This window comes from Mustela nigripes, chromosome 13 (assembly GCF_022355385.1).
Source record: "Mustela nigripes isolate SB6536 chromosome 13, MUSNIG.SB6536, whole genome shotgun sequence".
In the NCBI taxonomy this organism is placed as follows: Eukaryota; Metazoa; Chordata; class Mammalia; order Carnivora; family Mustelidae; genus Mustela; species Mustela nigripes.
In genome coordinates this window covers 100,615,304-100,632,857 of record NC_081569.1, presented here as the reverse complement: position 1 = coordinate 100,632,857, position 17,554 = coordinate 100,615,304, and the positions used below count along the sequence as shown (strand labels likewise).

The window sequence follows — 17,554 nt, the reverse complement described above, 5'->3', positions numbered from 1 at the left end:
ATTCCTGAGTCCAAATCCCTTTGAAAATTTGATAAATTTATACCCCCCCTACACTTTTTACATCTACTTCCATAATTGTATGCATAAATTTTGTGGTTTTCACAGATCCCCTAAAATCCATCTAGAGATCCTTAATGATGCCACTTAGCAGGTTTAAGAATATCTAATTTAAAGGGATTAGCATTTTATTTATATACGAGAAGGAAAGCCAGCACTCTCTTTAATATTCCCCTTAAAACCTTTTGTTTTTCAATCCTCCAGTTTCTATTTTGTTTTGTTGTTTTTTAGTTCTGTCTAAAGCTGGGGACATAACACCATAGTATCCAACCTTCTCAGGGTCCAGCTAAAGAATTAATCAGATGCAATAGTGGCACAGCACAGATGCAAACTGAAGTCATATCGACCTGTTACCCACAGCTGACACCCTAACACACTTAGGAAGTGATGGAGACACAAAAAGATTTTCAGAACAAGTATCAGAACTTTGAAGCAAAGTCTTCAAAATCCAGCCTGACATTCCCATGTACTGAATAAAGGAGTCTTCTTGTCATGTTGCATTTTTACCTCTCTTGAGGAAAGGGTAGGGCACCCCAGGTTGTTTGGCAATGGTCCCTTGCCCCACCAGAGACCATGTGAAGTTTTTCCAGGAACTTTACACCTCTTGTTGGCCTTCTCCGTGCCAGGTCCCTGGTCTTCCTTTCTAGCCTTACTAATCTCACTCTCTGATGTGACCTAAACTTGCAGGTATCACTACTGCAAGGGTTGGCAAGTAGACACCGCAGATCCCAGGAGCTCAGGCACCTGAGGAAGCTCCCTCTTCTCCTTATGGGATGGGGAAAACCAGACTCTCGCCTTGGACAACCTATCAAAAGATGGAACTGGTAGGGGAGGGGGTGTCTAGGTAAGGACGCAAGCTTAACAAATACTAGCCAAACTTAATTTTCTGGGAGTAGAAGCAGGACTCCAGTACCCTGTGCCCCAACATATCTGGGGGCTTGTTGGGGGAGGGGTGGCTGATGCTGGTGGAAGGGCCAGACTGTTGCAGGAACCACATTAGAACTCTTCCTCCTTCCCTCCCTCCCTGCCTCCCTTACTTCCAACCCCCTTCTCCCCAAAAGGAGTCCGGTGTTTCCAAGTCCAGGTGGACGAAGAAAGCAGTGCGAACACTCCACGTCTGAGGAGCCACTCTCGGGGTCGCACGGCAATTCTGTGCGGGTGGCCCGCCCGGGTGGCCCGGGCGCTCGCTGTGGATTCACATGGGGGTCAGATTAGCCATCTGGGGCACAGATCTTGCAAAGCGAGTCTGAGAGCTCTCGCAGGTAGGCAGGTGCAGCCGCAGAGCGAGGAGGGCCAGAGCCAGAGGTTGGGGCGCGGCAGGAGACTGCAGTGCTGCGACCGCGGGACGTGCGCGGGGTGGCGTCCCCCCCCCGGCCTGCGCTGACACCCGAGGCCGCTCACGCGGGCGTCGCCGCCGGGACGCGAGGGAATGTGTCCGAGGAGCGGGCGCCGCAGCCTCCCGAGCCTCCGCCCGGGCTCTCGGACATCGGGGGACGCGAGCGGACGTTTCTCGGGAGGAACCTCGGAGAAGCCCACGGCCCCGTGTGACCCGATAGAACGCGGTGCGGTCGGCGAGGCCCGCGTCCCCGGCCTGCTGCGCACCTGCCAGAGAATTGCCAGGCGTCCGCACCTCCTCCTGCGTCCGCCTGAGGAGGGGAGAGCTAGGTGCGTCTCCGCTCTCCCCAAACGCAGGTCGGCCCCCTTCCCGCAGCCTCTCACCTCACGCTTTCTTTACCCGAGTTCGCGTGGTCTCACAGCTGGCCCTGGGCACCCAAGGTCACGTGCACCTAAGAGCCATTTCTGCGTCCCAACTGGGACTCGGGGAGGCATGTGAGAGAGGAGGCGTTCCTTCGGAGCCCCGTTTTCTCTCTTGTTGTCATGTCCCCAGCCCGTCCGCAGCCCAGTCGCCAAGCCCAAGGTTCCCAGAATCTGGAGATGGCGCGCATTTCTTTCTCTGAAGCTCTTAACCTTTTCTTTGGGCTTAGGGCATTTCTGTCCTCAGAAATATATATTCGGTGTCCTCGCCTTTCCCCCTAGAGATTGACACTTTGTAATGCCCTCTCCAAGCCTCCCAGCCAGAGAAGCAAAGGAGGGGAAGAGAGGAGTCCGAAATGCAGATGCCTCCGTGAACATTTTTTCCGACCCAGAGGTTCTGGCACTCTTGGTCTAGAGAGGAGTGCAGGATGGTGCATCAGGCGTCTTGCCCTCCTACCTTGGGCTGCACTGCGCCCCAAATGCCCGGCCTTGGTTGCTGCAACTGCTCGTCTTCTGGAGACCCCAGAGCGGATTCCCTGAAGCCCCAGGTCGGTTTCCTTGGTGCTGTGCCCAGATTGCTTCCCTTAGCTTCACCCTGTGCAACCCCGTGCACATCCTTCTGGTCACTGAGGTGGCTAGAAACATCGTCTCTTTCTGGTGGGCTTCAGAAGCAAATAACCCTAAGGAATAATTTCAAAAGCATATTTTTACCAAACTTTTATTGAAATATAACACGCACAGAAAAGCACACAAATCTCATGTATACAACTTGATGAATTTTCACAAAGTGAACATCAACAAGCATTTTTGAATGTTGAATCCATCTATACATAAACCCTGAGGGGATTACAAATAATAGACATTTATTCTTGAGGAAGACATTGGGGAAAAGGATTTCCCCTCCCCCTTCCCCAGTACCATGAAATATTTAGATTATTTGTAAACACATCCAAGTTTTATTTGTATAACAAAAATTTCTTGGATCACATATCCCTTTGGACAAAAACTCTCCTTGCAAAAGGCTAGAGAGCTGTTAACTTGAACTGAGCTGTTTAGGTGGTTAGATGGTATTGCCCAATTGACTTCCGGTTGGGAGACCATAACAACTCATTTGGTACAGCCTGATGTTCCTGCTTCCAAAACTCATCCCATAGTGACACTGCATTTTTATCCAGGTCACACTCTGAATGTGCCACAGGGAGAAATATATGCTGGGATTGAAGATATTCCAAAGTTTTGACTTCTCAACATAATTCAGGATAGTTTTTTTCCAAGCAGCATCCCTGCCATAGAAGCAAGGGGGTATAGTTGACTACTTTTTAGCAGAGGAAGCTTAAAACAGGGAGAAGCCAAGTATTCTTCATTATATGCCAATGCCATCCTCTTTGGAAAGGGAGGAATTTCAATATCCATGCTCTGTCTGCCATCCACATGTTAAACATGTTAAGACATAAAAGCAGTCTTTTCATCTGTCTGATCTCTCTGGGATCTTGATTAGAATTCTCTGTCCATTTTTGATGGTCTGTTTTGAGGATTTTTTTTTTTTTTAAAGAACTGTATTCCAGAAAGTAGAGAGTCAATGATTTATATTATAAAGAAAAATTATTAAAAGTCAGAGATGTTAGAGATGGGAAAAATCAGAGATGGAAAATGTTTCATCTAGTCTAATATTTCTTTGTTCTCAGGAGTTAATGCCTATCCACTTTGACACTTATTAGTCATCTTGGCAGAGATTTGTTCATGGGTCAGATTTATATAGACAAATAATGAATGTTAACTTTGTGTGTGCTGATTCACATAAACAGCCTTTATCCAATCAATATGTAAGACACGTGCAGCCCCAATGATTATAAAATAAATGTGAACTATAACCCCTTCCTTTAAAAAGTTATCGTAAATAAATAAATAAATAAAATTCAGTGCCAGAGTGACTTTTTACCTACTTTGCTCATGTAATCATTACCTTTGCAAAGAAAAATAATAGCTAATATTGCTGAACACTTTATGTCTGCCATTTTATTATATTAACTCCCTAATGCTTATAAGAACATTATGAAATGGAAATTGTTATTCTCAGATTATAAACGAGAGCAAACTAGGACTCTGGAGGTTAAACCTTTTGACCATGATTTTAGCTAGTGGGTATTATTATTTCTTTCTCTTTACATTTACATCTTCATCTTCATCTATTAAGTCTTCATCTTCATCAAGACCTGTGAGGAACTTGGTCAGTCCTCACATTTTACACTGAGGAAATTAAGACCCAGCAGAGGTAAGCAGCTTCTTTCTCAAGATCACAACTTTTACCCCTGGGGAAGTTCACAGGAACTTCTTTAAGGTGGGCTATGTTATAAGAATCCCAATGAAGTAAGCTTCTGGGTCTTGATTTTGTTCTGTCTTCTGAGCACTGGGAACATATCCTAACATTCTCTGTCACCACGTGCTGTAAGGATAGAGCAGCAGCTACTGCCTTGATCTTGGGAAAGCCCCCAGAGCAAGCCTTGTCTACTCAGAAGCTATGGCCTCGGAGCAGGGGTGGGGGACGTTAGTGGTGGGGGGAGTTAGGGTGGCAGGGTCCCTCCATCCCTCTACAAGCCCAGCTAATGGCATTTGGAGGGGGAGGCAATTGACCTGGGCTGAATTTTGGGTCCCCGACCTACTAGCTCTGTGACCTTGAGAAACTTGTATGATTCCTCTAAATTTGATTCTCATCTATAGACCAAGGATTTTTATGACAGTTGTTATGAGGACCAGACAGCAAATATGTAACAAATGGTAAGTATAAATTAGAGCAAAACGAATGGTCCTGGCCAGTTTCAGAGATCCTTTGTAATTCCATTTCCAATTTATCTACCTTAATGTTTCTTAAAAGTCAGCAAGGATGCTGGGGATTCCTTCAAAATATATCTCCAGATCTTCAACAGACACTTAATTGACAAAGAACATTTGATAACTTGATGTGGTTCTTAATCAAGGACCTAGAAGTAAGAACTACTACACCTATAGGATTAGAAATCTTTTCATTTGCAAAGACCTATTTGGAGTGTTCTGGGCATAGTAATACTATAATTACCATATTTAACAGCTTATAAAGCACACGCCAAGCATATTCCTTGCTTGTTTACTAATGTCTAGGTATCAGCCTTTTAATGGTATCCATCAGCCTTGAAAATAAAAGTGAAAGAACTTTTGAAACTGTAGTTCTCAAGCTTTAGTGTGCTCAGAATCTTGAGGAAACCTTGTGAAATGCATAGATCTCAGGTAGGCAGAGCTGAGAAATCTGCATTTCTCAGTATCCAGCCTTGGTCTAAAGCTTATGCTCCTCAGAACATACCTTAAGAAAGGCTGTCCTAAGGGTTTTCTGTCCAGCTACTCTTTCTTGAAGCTTCCCAGGAAAAACCCAAACAAACCCTTTCATTTACCAGTAGCAGTAGAAGAGCAATAGTTAACTCTTGAATTACAATAGATGTTTCCTCCTAATCTAAATGATTTAAGGGCACAGCTTCATTTGGTCCAGCTATATTATATTCTATAAAAAACCAGGACTCACAAGAAGCTTGAGGTAGGGACTGATTTCCCTCAACAGCTCTGATCGCTGGGCTGTAATGGATTTAGTTCTCTAATGAGCAAGTAATTTCTTCTTTGGCATGAGAGATTGGAAGCAAAAAGGAAAAGAGGAGTGAGTAAAAGGAGGTGATAATAAATGGTTTGTACAATGTGGGCTAGAAATAAAGCTGTCCAAAGAGAACTGAAGCTGAGTTCTTTCACCACACATCTAAAGATTCATATCGGGGTCTAAACAAGGTATGTCAGGTAGCTTAATTAGAAACTCCTGGACTATGAGTTTCACACACTCATGGGTGGGCCAATGGCTACTTTATTATTTAGGCTTCAGCAAAATGAGATAATAGCAATTATCCAAAAGGATTTGGATTAAAAAAACCCCACCTATTATCTTGTGCCTTAAAATAAAGCCCTTTTTTTAAACACAGCATATCACTGTTGTTTTTGAGCTTAAATATTAAGAAGAACATTTCGTTAATGATTAAAACAATACTGATTGTTTTAGGGGGCTCAGTGAACACTTAATCTGTCCTTACTCTAGGCAGTGTGTGGAAGGAGCACACTGCCTAATGCTCCAGGATGGACATTAGATAACTACTTAATGGAATTTTAATTTGTTTCATTATTAGTAGTAATTGATGTAATTCTGGGGGTGCCTAGTTGGCACAGTTGGTTAAGCTTCTGACTCTTGGTTTTGGCTCAGGTCGTGATCTCAGGGTCTGGAGATAGAAGCCAGCATTGGGCTCTGTGAAGTGCAGATGAAGTTTGCTTGAGACTCTCTCTCCCTCTCACTCTACAGCCCCCACCCCTCGCCGTGTGTGCTCTCTCTCTCATATAAATAAAATGAAATCTTTTTAAAAAGTTGATGTGATTCTGTGTTGGAAGCTGGAGGTATCCTGTCAGTCATCCTTTCAGGGTAGTGGTATTGCCCTGCCCTGTTTAATCAGAGGTTTCTAGAAGAGGTGAGCTCAGGTGTGATTTAAAGTGAAAGAAAATAGGTGTTTAATGAATTTCAATTAAAAAATGAAATCATTTTCAAATTGAAAAGGGGTATGGAAACTGTCCAAGTACATTCCTTCTGCTGCTGAGAAAACCAAGGCCCACAGGAATTAAAGAACATGCTCAACTGTACAGTTTTTTTCTGTTGTTTGAGGCATTATTAAGCTAAAAGACCTCACAGGCCTAACCTGGAAAAGATGGCAGGATGCCTTGGCCCTGCTCTCATAGTTGTGTGCCCCCCCCCGCCCGCCCCATTTCATCTAATTCCAGCCTTTGGTGATCTGTGTTCCACATAGAAAGTAGTTCCTGTTTTCTAAATATTGAAGGTGTGCTAATGTAAAAGTCTTTGTAGGTGAGTTACCTAGGATAGATACCTGTTTAAGTAAAGACCTAAATGTTTTGCTGGGACAGTGAAGAGTAGTAGCTATCCCAGGGTACGAAATCCAAATCCGGACAGAAAAGGCACAGTCCTCCAGCACTCCCTGGTCTACCCTGAGCTCAGGGCTGTGACCCTCAGCCCCGCCCTGCAGTATTAGCTCAGAAATCCAGAGCAGAGCCTGTGATTTACTTCAGGGCTCTGGGCAAGATCCTTTAACCTGGCTGTTCTTCCCCTTCTGTGTTTGTAAACCAGGGAGATGATGCTGATAGCTCCCGCACTGTGGCATCAGAGACACCGTGTGAAATTAACTCCTGTTTGGGAAGGTTTTAAGCACACATTCCACCTCCCTGCTAATATGATTACTAGCACCTTCCTGTAAGAAAGGGCCAACGCCTCATCCTTTTCTTCCTTTAAAAACAGAACAAAGGGTGTCTTTTCTTGTCTCCCTGTGGCCAAAAAGGTTGCTGCTTTAGTGGTTGGTTACCTCCTGAGAAGGTCAGTTTGCTGAGTTTAAGTATTCCCAGGTGTGCCACAAATAAACAACAATAACAACAAAAATGACCTCTGTGGTGGTTCTTAAGAGGGTTTCTGAGTGATAATAAGCAGGCTTTTCTAACTGTAAAAACATGGCCCCAGTCTGTCTCCATGCCACCACTGTCCTCAAAAGTGTTAGGCCTGGACTGGGAGGGCAAAACTCACCTGTTTATTGGGGACATATTTCTGAGGGTCATCGCCAAGGCTTTCCACAAGAAGCATTGAAAACAATGTTTTGGAAGGAAAGTCACCTTTCGATAGCCAAAGAAGTGCCTCTTAGAGCACACAGTTCTGCGCACAGCCTGTTTCTCACTGTTTGGAAATCCTTTAACAGTTTATGGAAGGCCACTCTTTAAAGCAATCCAACAGCTCCTTTTTCCATAACCTGATTTTAGAGGTGTTTCATTATCTCTAATTACTTGGGGTAAATGGTGATTACTCAGTGTTTTAATCATCAGTTTGGGCAGCAGTTACTCTAAACTCGGGGAAGCCCAGACTCCCATGGGTATTTTTGGAAGGTACGGCGACTAGTCGGTGCATGCTTTCTAGTACCTCTGCACGTGGTCCCCAGGTGAGCCCCGGCCGCTTCCCCGAGCTGAAAGCAGCGTCGTCCCGGCCCGGGCAGCAGCTGCAGACTCAGGCGCAGCCAGGGCTTCCGGGACCCGGGCCTCCGAGGCGAGGCCCGGCGGCTGGATGGGAGGATGTGGGCGGGGCTCTCATCCCAGAATGGAGGCGAGCGAGGGCGGAGGGAAGAAAGGAGGGGCTGCCGGGGACGAGGAGGAGGAAGGAAAGAAAGAAAGAGCGAGGGAAAGAGGGGGGAAGGAGAAGATGCACGAGGGCAGAGGAGGAGGGAGGGAGGGAAGGAGAGCGGAGCCCTGCCCGGAAGCTAGGTGAGTGTGGCATCCGAGCGGAGGGACGGGAGCCTGAGACGCTGCTCGGGGCTGAGTATCTCGCCTCTCTCCCTGATGGGATTCCCATCCGCGCCGTCTCGAGCCTGCAGCACCCCAGTCCTCGGCCCTTGCCCAGGTTCACTGCAGCCGTTCAGAGGTCCCCAGGAGCTGCTGCTGGCGAGCCCGTTACTGCAGGGACCTATGGTGAGCAAGGCTACCTGGCGAGGGGTGCCGGGCAGAGGGGGCCGGGGAGCATCCGTGGGGGGAACAGCGGGGGTGCTCAGCCTCTGGCCCCACTTAAGTGGCCTATTTTCCCCCAACGGTGGTGCTAGAGGTAGGGATGCTGGCGCTGAAGGACACCTCCGCAGCTGCTACTGCCTCTACCGAGGCCACTTTCTCTGTCCGGCGGCCCCGGGCGATTTTCACCTTTGGTAGGTTCCGGGCAGAAGAGATGGGAAGAAGAGGAGCCTTTAGTTGGGGGTCGCTGGGAAAGACTGCGAGGTCTTGAGCGGAACGCGTTGCGGGGGCTCTGGTGTTCGCGACCCCCGGACGGGAAGGGCCGAGACAGAAAGGACTGTAGCTCCGAAGTCCCGACAGTATGAGGGGGCCGAGGGACCTCGAGGTGGAGGAAGAACACTTAACCAGGTTTGGTTCTGCTGCCGGGAGCGCGGTCCTGCTACCTCCGGAGCCTGCGCGCCGCCCTAGGGGCTGCGGGCTGCGTCGAGGGGAGTGTCACCCGACCGGGTCCCCAGCCAGCGGGAGCTCCTGAGAGCACGCGAACTGCGGCTGCACGACGGGCCTTATCCACAAGCTGTTTTCAGGAACTTGCAGCATCCAAGGGGCCTCTCTCCTATCATTTCCTGGTGTAGGGTCTGTAGGGTGCTGTCGGGGTGCCTGGCGCTGCGGGCACGCGTCTTCCTGCGGTGTCGTGGCCCATAGGGAGTCGCTGGCGAGACGCCCTGCGGACCGAGGCTTATACTGGTCCTCTCAGCCCAGAGCCAACCGTCAAAGGTCCGGGAATTCCCGGGTCCCTGCGGACCCTTCCCGGCCAGAGCTGGGCGGGAGGCCTCAACCGCTTCCTGCGCACCGCTTAGGTGGATGGACTGTGAGGAGCGCAGTTTGTGGGCTGAAAGCTTTGTGAGACGTTAGCCCCCACCCCCCGCCCCGCGCCCCCAAAACATAGACTTGGTAAACCGAGGCCACCTCTGGGCAAACTTCGGCGTCGGGAGAAGTCTCTGGCGGGGAAGTAAAGGACAACGCCACGAGTTCGTCCCTGGCACCCTCTCTCCCCCAGAAAAAATTCTGGAGACGGACGTCCTTTGGGGCTTTTGTCTTTTTTAATCGAAGAAAAAATGGGGAAGGAGGGTAATTGCGGGATTAGAGACGAATCCTACGAAATCCAAAACTGAAACACTACCCGGGGAGTCCGGCCCCCGGGTTATAGAGCCGCGCGCTCCCGCCGCCGCCCGGGGAGATTCCTAGGGGCAGAGGATAGTCCGGAGATCCCGAGCGCCCGCCCCTTCCACCGGCCCTTCGCCCCGCGGGGACTGGCTCTTCTCCGTCTTTTTCCCACTTCTACAGCGCTTCCCACCGGGCACATCTAAGGTTCCAGGCGTCTGAAAACCAACCAACCAACCAACCAACCAACCAACCCAGCCCTCTTTGCTCTCCCAGCCCTTTCGCAGTCAGTCCCAGCGGTGGCGCCGGAGCGGGAAAACCGTAGAGCGGCTCACGCAGCGGCGCGGCTGTCGCGCGGCGCCGACGGTCGCGCAGGGGCGCCCGCGGCCTCCACTCCCCGGCCGGCGGTATGGGGCGGCGCTGGGCAGCCGGGGAGCCCAGGGAGAGCTAAGCGCTTGATTCTTTACTCTTCCTCGAACGCTTTCCGCGCGTGCCCCCAAGAAGAAAACCAAATTTGTGAGGGAGAGAGGCGGGCAACCTGAGCCCTGGATCTCTGCAGAGACCCGAGGCTGGAACTTGAAAGTGCCTCGGAAGGGAGGGCGGGTGCGGTGGTCTTGGGAGCAGGAGTCTGGGGTTCGGGACCCCGCGGCGGGCTGGGGCCGAGGCAGAGTCGCGCGGGGCAGGTTTTTGTGAAGGCCCCCGTGCAGAACGACCCCCGCACGCACCATCTTCCCTTAAAGTCAGGACATCCCGGTAATTCCTTGAGCTGTGGGTTGGTTAAGATTCTTGAAGAAATATTTGCTGCGACTCTGCAGCTGGTGCAAAGGAGGAAGGGGGTGGGGGGAGGAAGTGGCGGGGTGGGGAGGAGTGGTGGTTTCAAAAATAAGACAATCTGGAGAAAGAGAGCGAGAGACGAAGACACAGAGGTCGAGCGCAGGCCGAAAGCTGTTCACGGTTTTCTCGACTCCTGGGAACGCGGTGGGATGGATTTCCTTTCTGCGCCGGGCCGGGAGTTGTAAAACCTCAGCGACATTAAGACCCGAAACTTGTGATGCGCCCTTTCCGCGGCGACGTCTCCTTTTGAGTCCGCCCCTCCGCCTAGAATGGCTCGAGGACCGCTTTCTTTGGGGATTTGCTTTGCTCGGAGTGGACCCCGAGGCTGACGCGGTGCGGAGATTCTCTCCGCAATGGAGCGGCCGCTCCCTCCCCACTTTCCCACACGGATCTCCGCCTAACACCTCCCCCTCCGGCTCGGTGCGTGACAGGGGCGGCCGCTTTCGGCTGGGAGCTCGAGCGCCAGCCCGGCTAGTCCGAGCCGTCGCAGGAGTTCGCCAGGGCTGTCGCTGGGAGCAATATTTGGCCTCGCCGAGACCCCGGGGAGGAAGTGGCGGGGAGCGCGCGCGCGCGTTTGTCTGTCCCTCAGCGCTTTCCTTTTTAAGTGCCCCTGGGTTGGCAAGGCTTTGAGCTGCTGAGACGCCGCCGCCCCCGCTCCCGGCCCCATTTGAGCCGCGATCGCGCGGGAGGCGCAGCCCCCACGGTGCGCCCCAGATCCTCCGGCTTCAGGCCGCTGGCGCGAGGGCCCGCGCCGCTGCACCGAACGTCGCAAGTAGAAGCGAGGACCGCGTCCTTAGTGAACTGCGCCCGGGGACCGGCCGGGGGCTGCGCCGAGTGCGGCGCGGAGCTCCTCCCGGACCGCTGGCGGCTCCCGCGGCCCGCGCGGGGGTTGGCCTCTCCTGGAGGGGGCGGGGCCGCGGGAAGAGGACGCGCGCGCCCTTTCGCCGCCCGCCGCGGGAAGGGCGGGCTCCTCCGTGCGCGGGGCGGGGCCTCTGCGTTCACGTGACTCAGAGGGGCTGGAAGAAAAACAGAGCCAGTCTGCGCCAGAGTCTCATTATATTCAAATATTCATTTTAGGAGCCATTCCGTAGTGCCATCCAGAGCAACGCGCTGCCGCAGCTCCTCTGAGCCTTTCCAGCAAGTTTGTTCAAGATTGGCTGTCAAGAATCATGGACTGTTATTATATGCCTTGTTTTCTGTCAGTGAGTAGACACCTCTTCCTTCCCCCCTTCCTGGGATTTCACTCTGCCCTCCCCACCCCTGCTCGCCTCGGGTCCCTCCCGTCGGACCTTTTTTTTTTTTTTTTTTCCAGAGTTCACACTCCGCTTTCTGGCAGCGCTGTCGCTTTCTTCTTGGCCAGGCAGCCGCTGGGCTCTGAGCGTACCGGTTTTGTTTAAAGCTCTGCTTGTTCCCACTCGCACTCTCGGATGGTGTGCGTTGCAAGAAAGGGGAGCAGGAGGGGGCTAAAGAGATGAAAGGTCCGCAGCCCGGGGTTGTCCTTTCTGGGCGAACACACACACACACACACACACGCACACTTAACTGGGGAGCGCCCCCGTGCTTGTTCCCAGCTGCTTGTCAAAACTCCCTGCTTTTCTGGGAGTGAGTGAGCGGGCGCGATCAGATGCTTTTTGCTGGGCATTTCAAACTCATCAGCCACAGTAAAATAAACCGTCAAGCCACTTACTCGGTCAGCTCCCAGACCACGTTCTGGTCTCAGCCTCTGGACCCCGCCACCCTGAGTCTTCGCCCACCCTCTTGCTCCGAACCAACTGGAAGTTGTGGAAGTTGGGCTCCGAGGGCGGAGGAGGAAGGGGGGTGGAGGAAGAGGGAGAGAGGCTGAAGGTCTGAAGTGGAGAGCGATGGCATTTTAGTTCTCCCTCCCCCACCCTTTTTTTTTTTTTACCTCCTCAATGTTAACTGTTTATCCTTGAAGAAACCAAGCTGAGATCATGGCTCAGATAGCAGTTGGGACAAAAAAAGATTAACAGGATGGAGGCTATCTGATTTGGGGTTATTTGACTGTAAACAAGTTAGACCAAGTAATTACAGGGCAATTCCTACTTTCAGGCCGTGCATGGCTGCAGCTGGTGCTGGTGGGGGTGTGTGAGGGAGAAGACACAAACTTGATCTTTCTGACCTGTTTTACATCTTGACCCTCCATCACTAGCCTTATATGCATATGCAGAGACATCTCTGTTTCTCTCTCGTTATTGGTGTTTATTTATTCTTTAACCTTCCACCTCCTCCCCCTCCCCAGAGACACCATGATTCCTGGTAACCGAATGCTGATGGTCGTTTTATTATGCCAAGTCCTGCTAGGAGGCTCGAGCCATGCTAGTTTGATACCTGAGACGGGGAAGAAAAAAGTCGCCGAGATTCAGGGCCACGCGGGAGGACGCCGCTCAGGGCAGAGCCATGAGCTCCTGCGGGACTTCGAGGCTACACTTCTGCAGATGTTCGGGCTGCGCCGCCGCCCGCAGCCTAGCAAGAGTGCCGTCATCCCAGATTACATGCGGGATCTTTACCGGCTCCAGTCTGGGGAGGAGGAGGAGGAAGAGCAGATCCACAGCATCGGTCTGGAATACCCTGAGCGCCCCGCCAGTAGGGCCAACACCGTGAGGAGCTTCCACCACGAAGGTCAGTCCGTGCGGAGAGTCCCTGGCGGGGGAGGGCTAGTAGGGCTGGTTGGTAGGGCCATGGAAGCCCTGGGAGAGAAGAGTTCAGGTTACATCAAAGCCCCAAATCCTGGACGCTGGAGAACAGAGCTGCTTACCTCCAAGAGCTGTGGCTGAATTTATTTTTTGGAGACAGAGGGGAGGGGTTCGGGGAAAGGGGAATGACACCACTCAGACGTGGGCTAGCCCCTGTGGTGTGTTTTTGCTATATCAAAGCCTTTTTTGCCAGGTTTTCTGCCCGTTTTTTTCAAAGCACCTACTGAATTTAATATTACAGCTGTGTGTTTGTCAGGTTTATTCAATAGGGGCCTTGTAATCCGATCTGAATGTTTCCTAGCGGATGTTTCTTTTCCAAAGTAAATCTGAGTTATTAATCCACCAGCATCATTACTGTGTTGGAATTTATTTTCCCCTCTGTAACATGATCAACAAGGCATGCTCTGTGTTTCCAAGATCGCTGGGGAAATGTTTAGTAACATACTCGAAAGTGGAAGAAGAGGGAGAGGGTAGTTGTGAGCATGTTTCCTCCTGCCTCTGTTCTGTTGGCCCCCCCTTTTTCTTTATAACCACTTGTAAAGAAAACTGTGTACACAAAGCCAAGAGAGCTTTAAAAGGGGAGTCTGATGGTGGTGGAGTAAGGAGTTGACACATGGAAATTATTAGACATATAAAGGAGGTTGGGAGATACTTTCTGTCTTTGGTGCTTGCTGAATGCTAGCTAAGTTTTGCTGGTTTGCTAGCTGCCCATTTATCTGTTCCTTCAGATTAAAAGATATGCTTATTTCCCCAAATGGGCTTTCACTAGGTAAGCAGAATTCAGCACCCATCACCCAAAGCTTCTCGACTAAAGCTATTTCTTGACTTTTAGATTTCTCAAAAAAGTTAATGTGCTTTTATTTTTTTTTCTTTTCCCTTTTTCTTTTTCCTCCTTGACTGTGCCTAGAACATTTGGAGAACATCCCAGGGACCAGCGAAAACTCTGCTTTTCGTTTCCTCTTTAACCTCAGTAGCATCCCAGAGAATGAGGTGATCTCCTCTGCAGAGCTTCGACTCTTCCGGGAGCAGGTGAACCAGGGCCCTGATTGGGAGCAGGGCTTCCACCGAATAAACATTTATGAGGTTATGAAGCCCCCGGCAGAAGTGGCGCGTGGGCACCTCATCACACGACTACTGGACACGAGACTGGTCCACCACAATGTGACACGGTGGGAAACTTTTGATGTGAGCCCTGCGGTCCTTCGCTGGACCCGGGAGAAGCAGCCGAACTATGGGCTGGCCATTGAGGTGACTCACCTCCATCAGACACGGACCCACCAGGGCCAGCATGTCAGGATTAGCCGATCGTTACCTCAAGGGAGTGGGGATTGGGCTCAGCTCCGGCCCCTCCTGGTCACTTTTGGCCATGATGGCCGTGGACATGCCTTGATCCGACGCCAGAGGGCCAAGCGGAGCCCCAAGCATCATCCGCAGCGGGCCCGGAAGAAGAACAAGAACTGCCGGCGCCACTCGCTCTATGTGGACTTCAGCGATGTGGGCTGGAACGACTGGATTGTGGCCCCACCAGGCTACCAGGCCTTCTACTGCCACGGGGACTGCCCCTTTCCACTGGCCGACCACCTCAACTCAACCAACCATGCCATTGTGCAGACCCTGGTCAACTCTGTCAACTCCAGTATCCCCAAAGCCTGTTGTGTTCCCACCGAACTGAGCGCCATCTCCATGCTGTACCTGGATGAGTATGACAAGGTGGTACTGAAAAATTATCAGGAGATGGTAGTAGAGGGATGTGGGTGTCGCTGAGATCAGGCAGTCCTTGGGGACACACACGGTCCTGTCCACTCACCCACACACTACACAGACTGCTTCCTTATAGCTGGACTTCTATCTTTAAAAAAAAAAAAAGAAGAAAAAAAAAGAAAAGAAAAAAAAAACCTAAACATTCACCTTGACCTTATTTATGACTTTACGTGCAAATGTTTTGACCATATTGATCATATATTTTGACAAAATATATTTATAACTACATATTAAAAGAAAAAATAAAATGAGTCATTATTTTAAAGGTACACTGTTCCTTTTCTCTTTAATCCTTTTTTCTTCTGCTCCATCTCTTTTGAATGAGATTTTTTTTTTTTTCCTGTTGAGGAGGGGCTAGGCAGGTTGGAAGTTGGAGGGTGGTAACTGGAGGTGGTTAAGTTGGAGGAACAGGAAGTAAACTGATGGTAGAGAGATGGTAATTGCCAGGATGAATTGTTTTCCATTTCTATTTAATGTTAACAAGGACGCAGTATCCTCTCCCATCTGGATGACACATGCCTTGGAGAAACAGTGGGATGAAAGGAGCAGGCCAGATTAAAGACTCAGTTTTGGGCTCCTTGTACATCTCCTGTTTTTGCTCACCTGTTAGAGGTGCGTCCCAGCTGAGTGTAATGGATAGAGTCTCAACCCTAGGGAATAACTCCCACCGCAGCTTTTATGATACCCTAGGGTGTCTCCAGTCATGATAGGCACTGGTGTACCACCTTGCACGTGAGTGTGTGTGTGTGTGTGTGTGTGTGTACACAGGATTTCAGGGTGGTGGTGAAGTGGGTTTTATTCAATAGAACAAATAATGTGCCTTACCTTTGACCAGTTTGGTGACCACACTTTAATATTCCACATGGTGGAATTCTCCAGTACTTCTTGACTTTTTCCCCTTGTCTCCTAGTCCCCACCTGAAAGCCTTCATGGAGTTCAAAATTCTAACAGTTTGGGCTGGATGACAATGGGATCAGAAACTGAAGGGTCAAAATTTCTAAGTAGGCACTGTGAAAACATCGTCCTTTATGCAATCTCAGGTCAAATGCCTGCTCCCCTCCTCTAGAGCTGGGCAAAAAGGGAGTTTACCTAGTGGATGTGCTCTTCTGAGCCAGGGTGTCTTCAAGGAGAAAAGTCCAATTTGGGACTGAAAAGGAAAATGCTAGTATGTTGAGTGTCCCTCATTTAGGTGCTTGCCAATAAGGCAGGGAATTGGCTCTCTAGAATGACCTGTATATAAAAGCTAAGAGGACCAGAGGAAGAGACCTTTGCTTTTCCTTACTTGCCACTAGCAACTAAATTCAGCCTTGGCATTTTGGCCTGCTTAGGTTCATTTCTTATGTGTGTACTTTTCCCCTGCAGAGTCTCGGGTAGGTTTGGGACCAAAGCTGTGTCTTCGTACTGTCTTTGTGAGGTGGACTGATAGGAGTCTTTTTCTCCCTCATGAAGGTGGAGGTACCAGTGGTAGTGGTGGGGTGTGTGTGTGTGTGTGTGTGTGTGCACACCCACCCCCTGCATTCATTTACACAACTCTTCCATATGCTCTTGGCGGTGGGGTAGGTGAAGCAGGACTCATTTTTGTTTTTAATTACTGAAGTCCTACAATCCTCCAAAAGGAGCAGCTTAGTGGAAACCAATAAAAATAGAAGTGGAGCGGTTGCCAAAGCCCCAGCTCCCCGGAGAGCGCAGGTGGAGAGAGGAGATCAGAGCCCCAGGCAAAGGCAGCAAGACTCCACAGTTCCTCCAGAACTCCCTGCATAGAGGGATACTTCTCCCCCTCTTCAAGCCCCCCAGGTCGCTGCCCCTTTGATTAATGGTATGGAGGTCGAATAAATCATTTAAGGGAAGCCCATTATGGGTTCCCCTCAGGCGGGCTCGATTTGTTTTGCCCGATTTCCAGCAACTTTCTGAAATGTCCGTGTTATTGGAACGGAACCCGCAGATCTCTAGCGCTTGGACAGATTCTCAGAGGGCGAATCCCGAGCCTGGTGGCTGCCGGGCTCAGGTCACTTTCTAGCAACCACCCTGCCCCCCACAACCTTCCCCCTCCTTCTACTGGCTTATTTTCAGGAATGGATAATGTTGTTTATTTGTTCAGCCAAATATTTGGTCTGGGGAATTTACCGTGAAATTCTGTGAATTGCATATACCTAGTTAACAAAATAGTCCTAATGCCACAAATGCTAGCATGAAAAACAACGAGCTACGGCCAGCTTTAACTCTTTAAATTCTGTTTGAGGTCATAGTCCTGAGGTCCGGGAAGATAAGGGGTTGAACGTGTGTGGAGATGGTTTAATTTAGGTTTCAGCGTTCTATTTTGGACTGACGCTCGACCGAGTACTTTATGGAGGCTGTAGACTGGTACTCGGCATCGTTTTTTGGATCCAGCCTGCCGCCGCCCGTCCCCCGACCCTCGACCCCATGTCTCTTCCCCAGAGAAATGTTCCCTTTACTTAAAGAAAGATGGGGAGGGAGAATCGCTCTTGAGGAGTTCAGGAAAGTCGTAAGCACATCAGAAGAGCTGCTCGGTCGATCCCAGCCCAACCTTTAAACTGGAACCGGCTTCCTAGGAGCTTAAGGAAAAAGAGGGGAAGAGGAGAAGGGAGTCGGGGCCCGGAACGCATCACACATTCCCAGGCTTTCGTTGCATAATGCGCTCAGAACCTGCC

The 17,554-nt window shown here is 50.3% G+C and overlaps 1 protein-coding gene across 3 annotated transcripts; it reads left to right on the top strand.

The window, feature by feature from the left end:
* The first annotated feature begins 8,083 nt into the window (after positions 1 to 8,083).
* Positions 8,084 to 15,154, top strand: BMP4 (bone morphogenetic protein 4). Of its 3 annotated transcripts, none has more exons than XM_059373233.1 (4): positions 8,084 to 8,178; positions 11,488 to 11,612; positions 12,724 to 13,050; positions 14,032 to 15,154. In XM_059373233.1, exons 1-4 carry the CDS (start codon positions 8,117 to 8,119, stop codon positions 14,886 to 14,888), a joined length of 1,371 nt encoding a protein of 456 aa, XP_059229216.1. In that variant the 5' UTR covers positions 8,084 to 8,116; the 3' UTR covers positions 14,889 to 15,154. The 3 variants fall into 3 exon arrangements, with proteins under 3 accessions (XP_059229216.1, XP_059229218.1, XP_059229217.1); XM_059373235.1 differs by lacking the exon at positions 8,084 to 8,178 and adding an exon at positions 8,268 to 8,382; XM_059373234.1 differs by lacking the exon at positions 8,084 to 8,178 and having other exon boundaries at positions 11,522 to 11,612; positions 12,671 to 13,050.
* Positions 15,155 to 17,554: the final 2,400 nt, after the last annotated feature.

Coding starts and splice junctions, on each gene's coding strand:
- BMP4 (XM_059373233.1), top strand. CDS start 8,117: ATGCACGAGGGCAGAGGAGGAGGGAGGGAGGGAAGGAGAGCGGAGCCC. Junction 8,179..11,487: donor GAGCCCTGCCCGGAAGCTAG/GTGAGTGTGGCA, acceptor TATTCATTTTAG/GAGCCATTCCGTAGTGCCAT. Junction 11,613..12,723: donor ATATGCCTTGTTTTCTGTCA/GTGAGTAGACAC, acceptor TATTATGCCAAG/TCCTGCTAGGAGGCTCGAGC.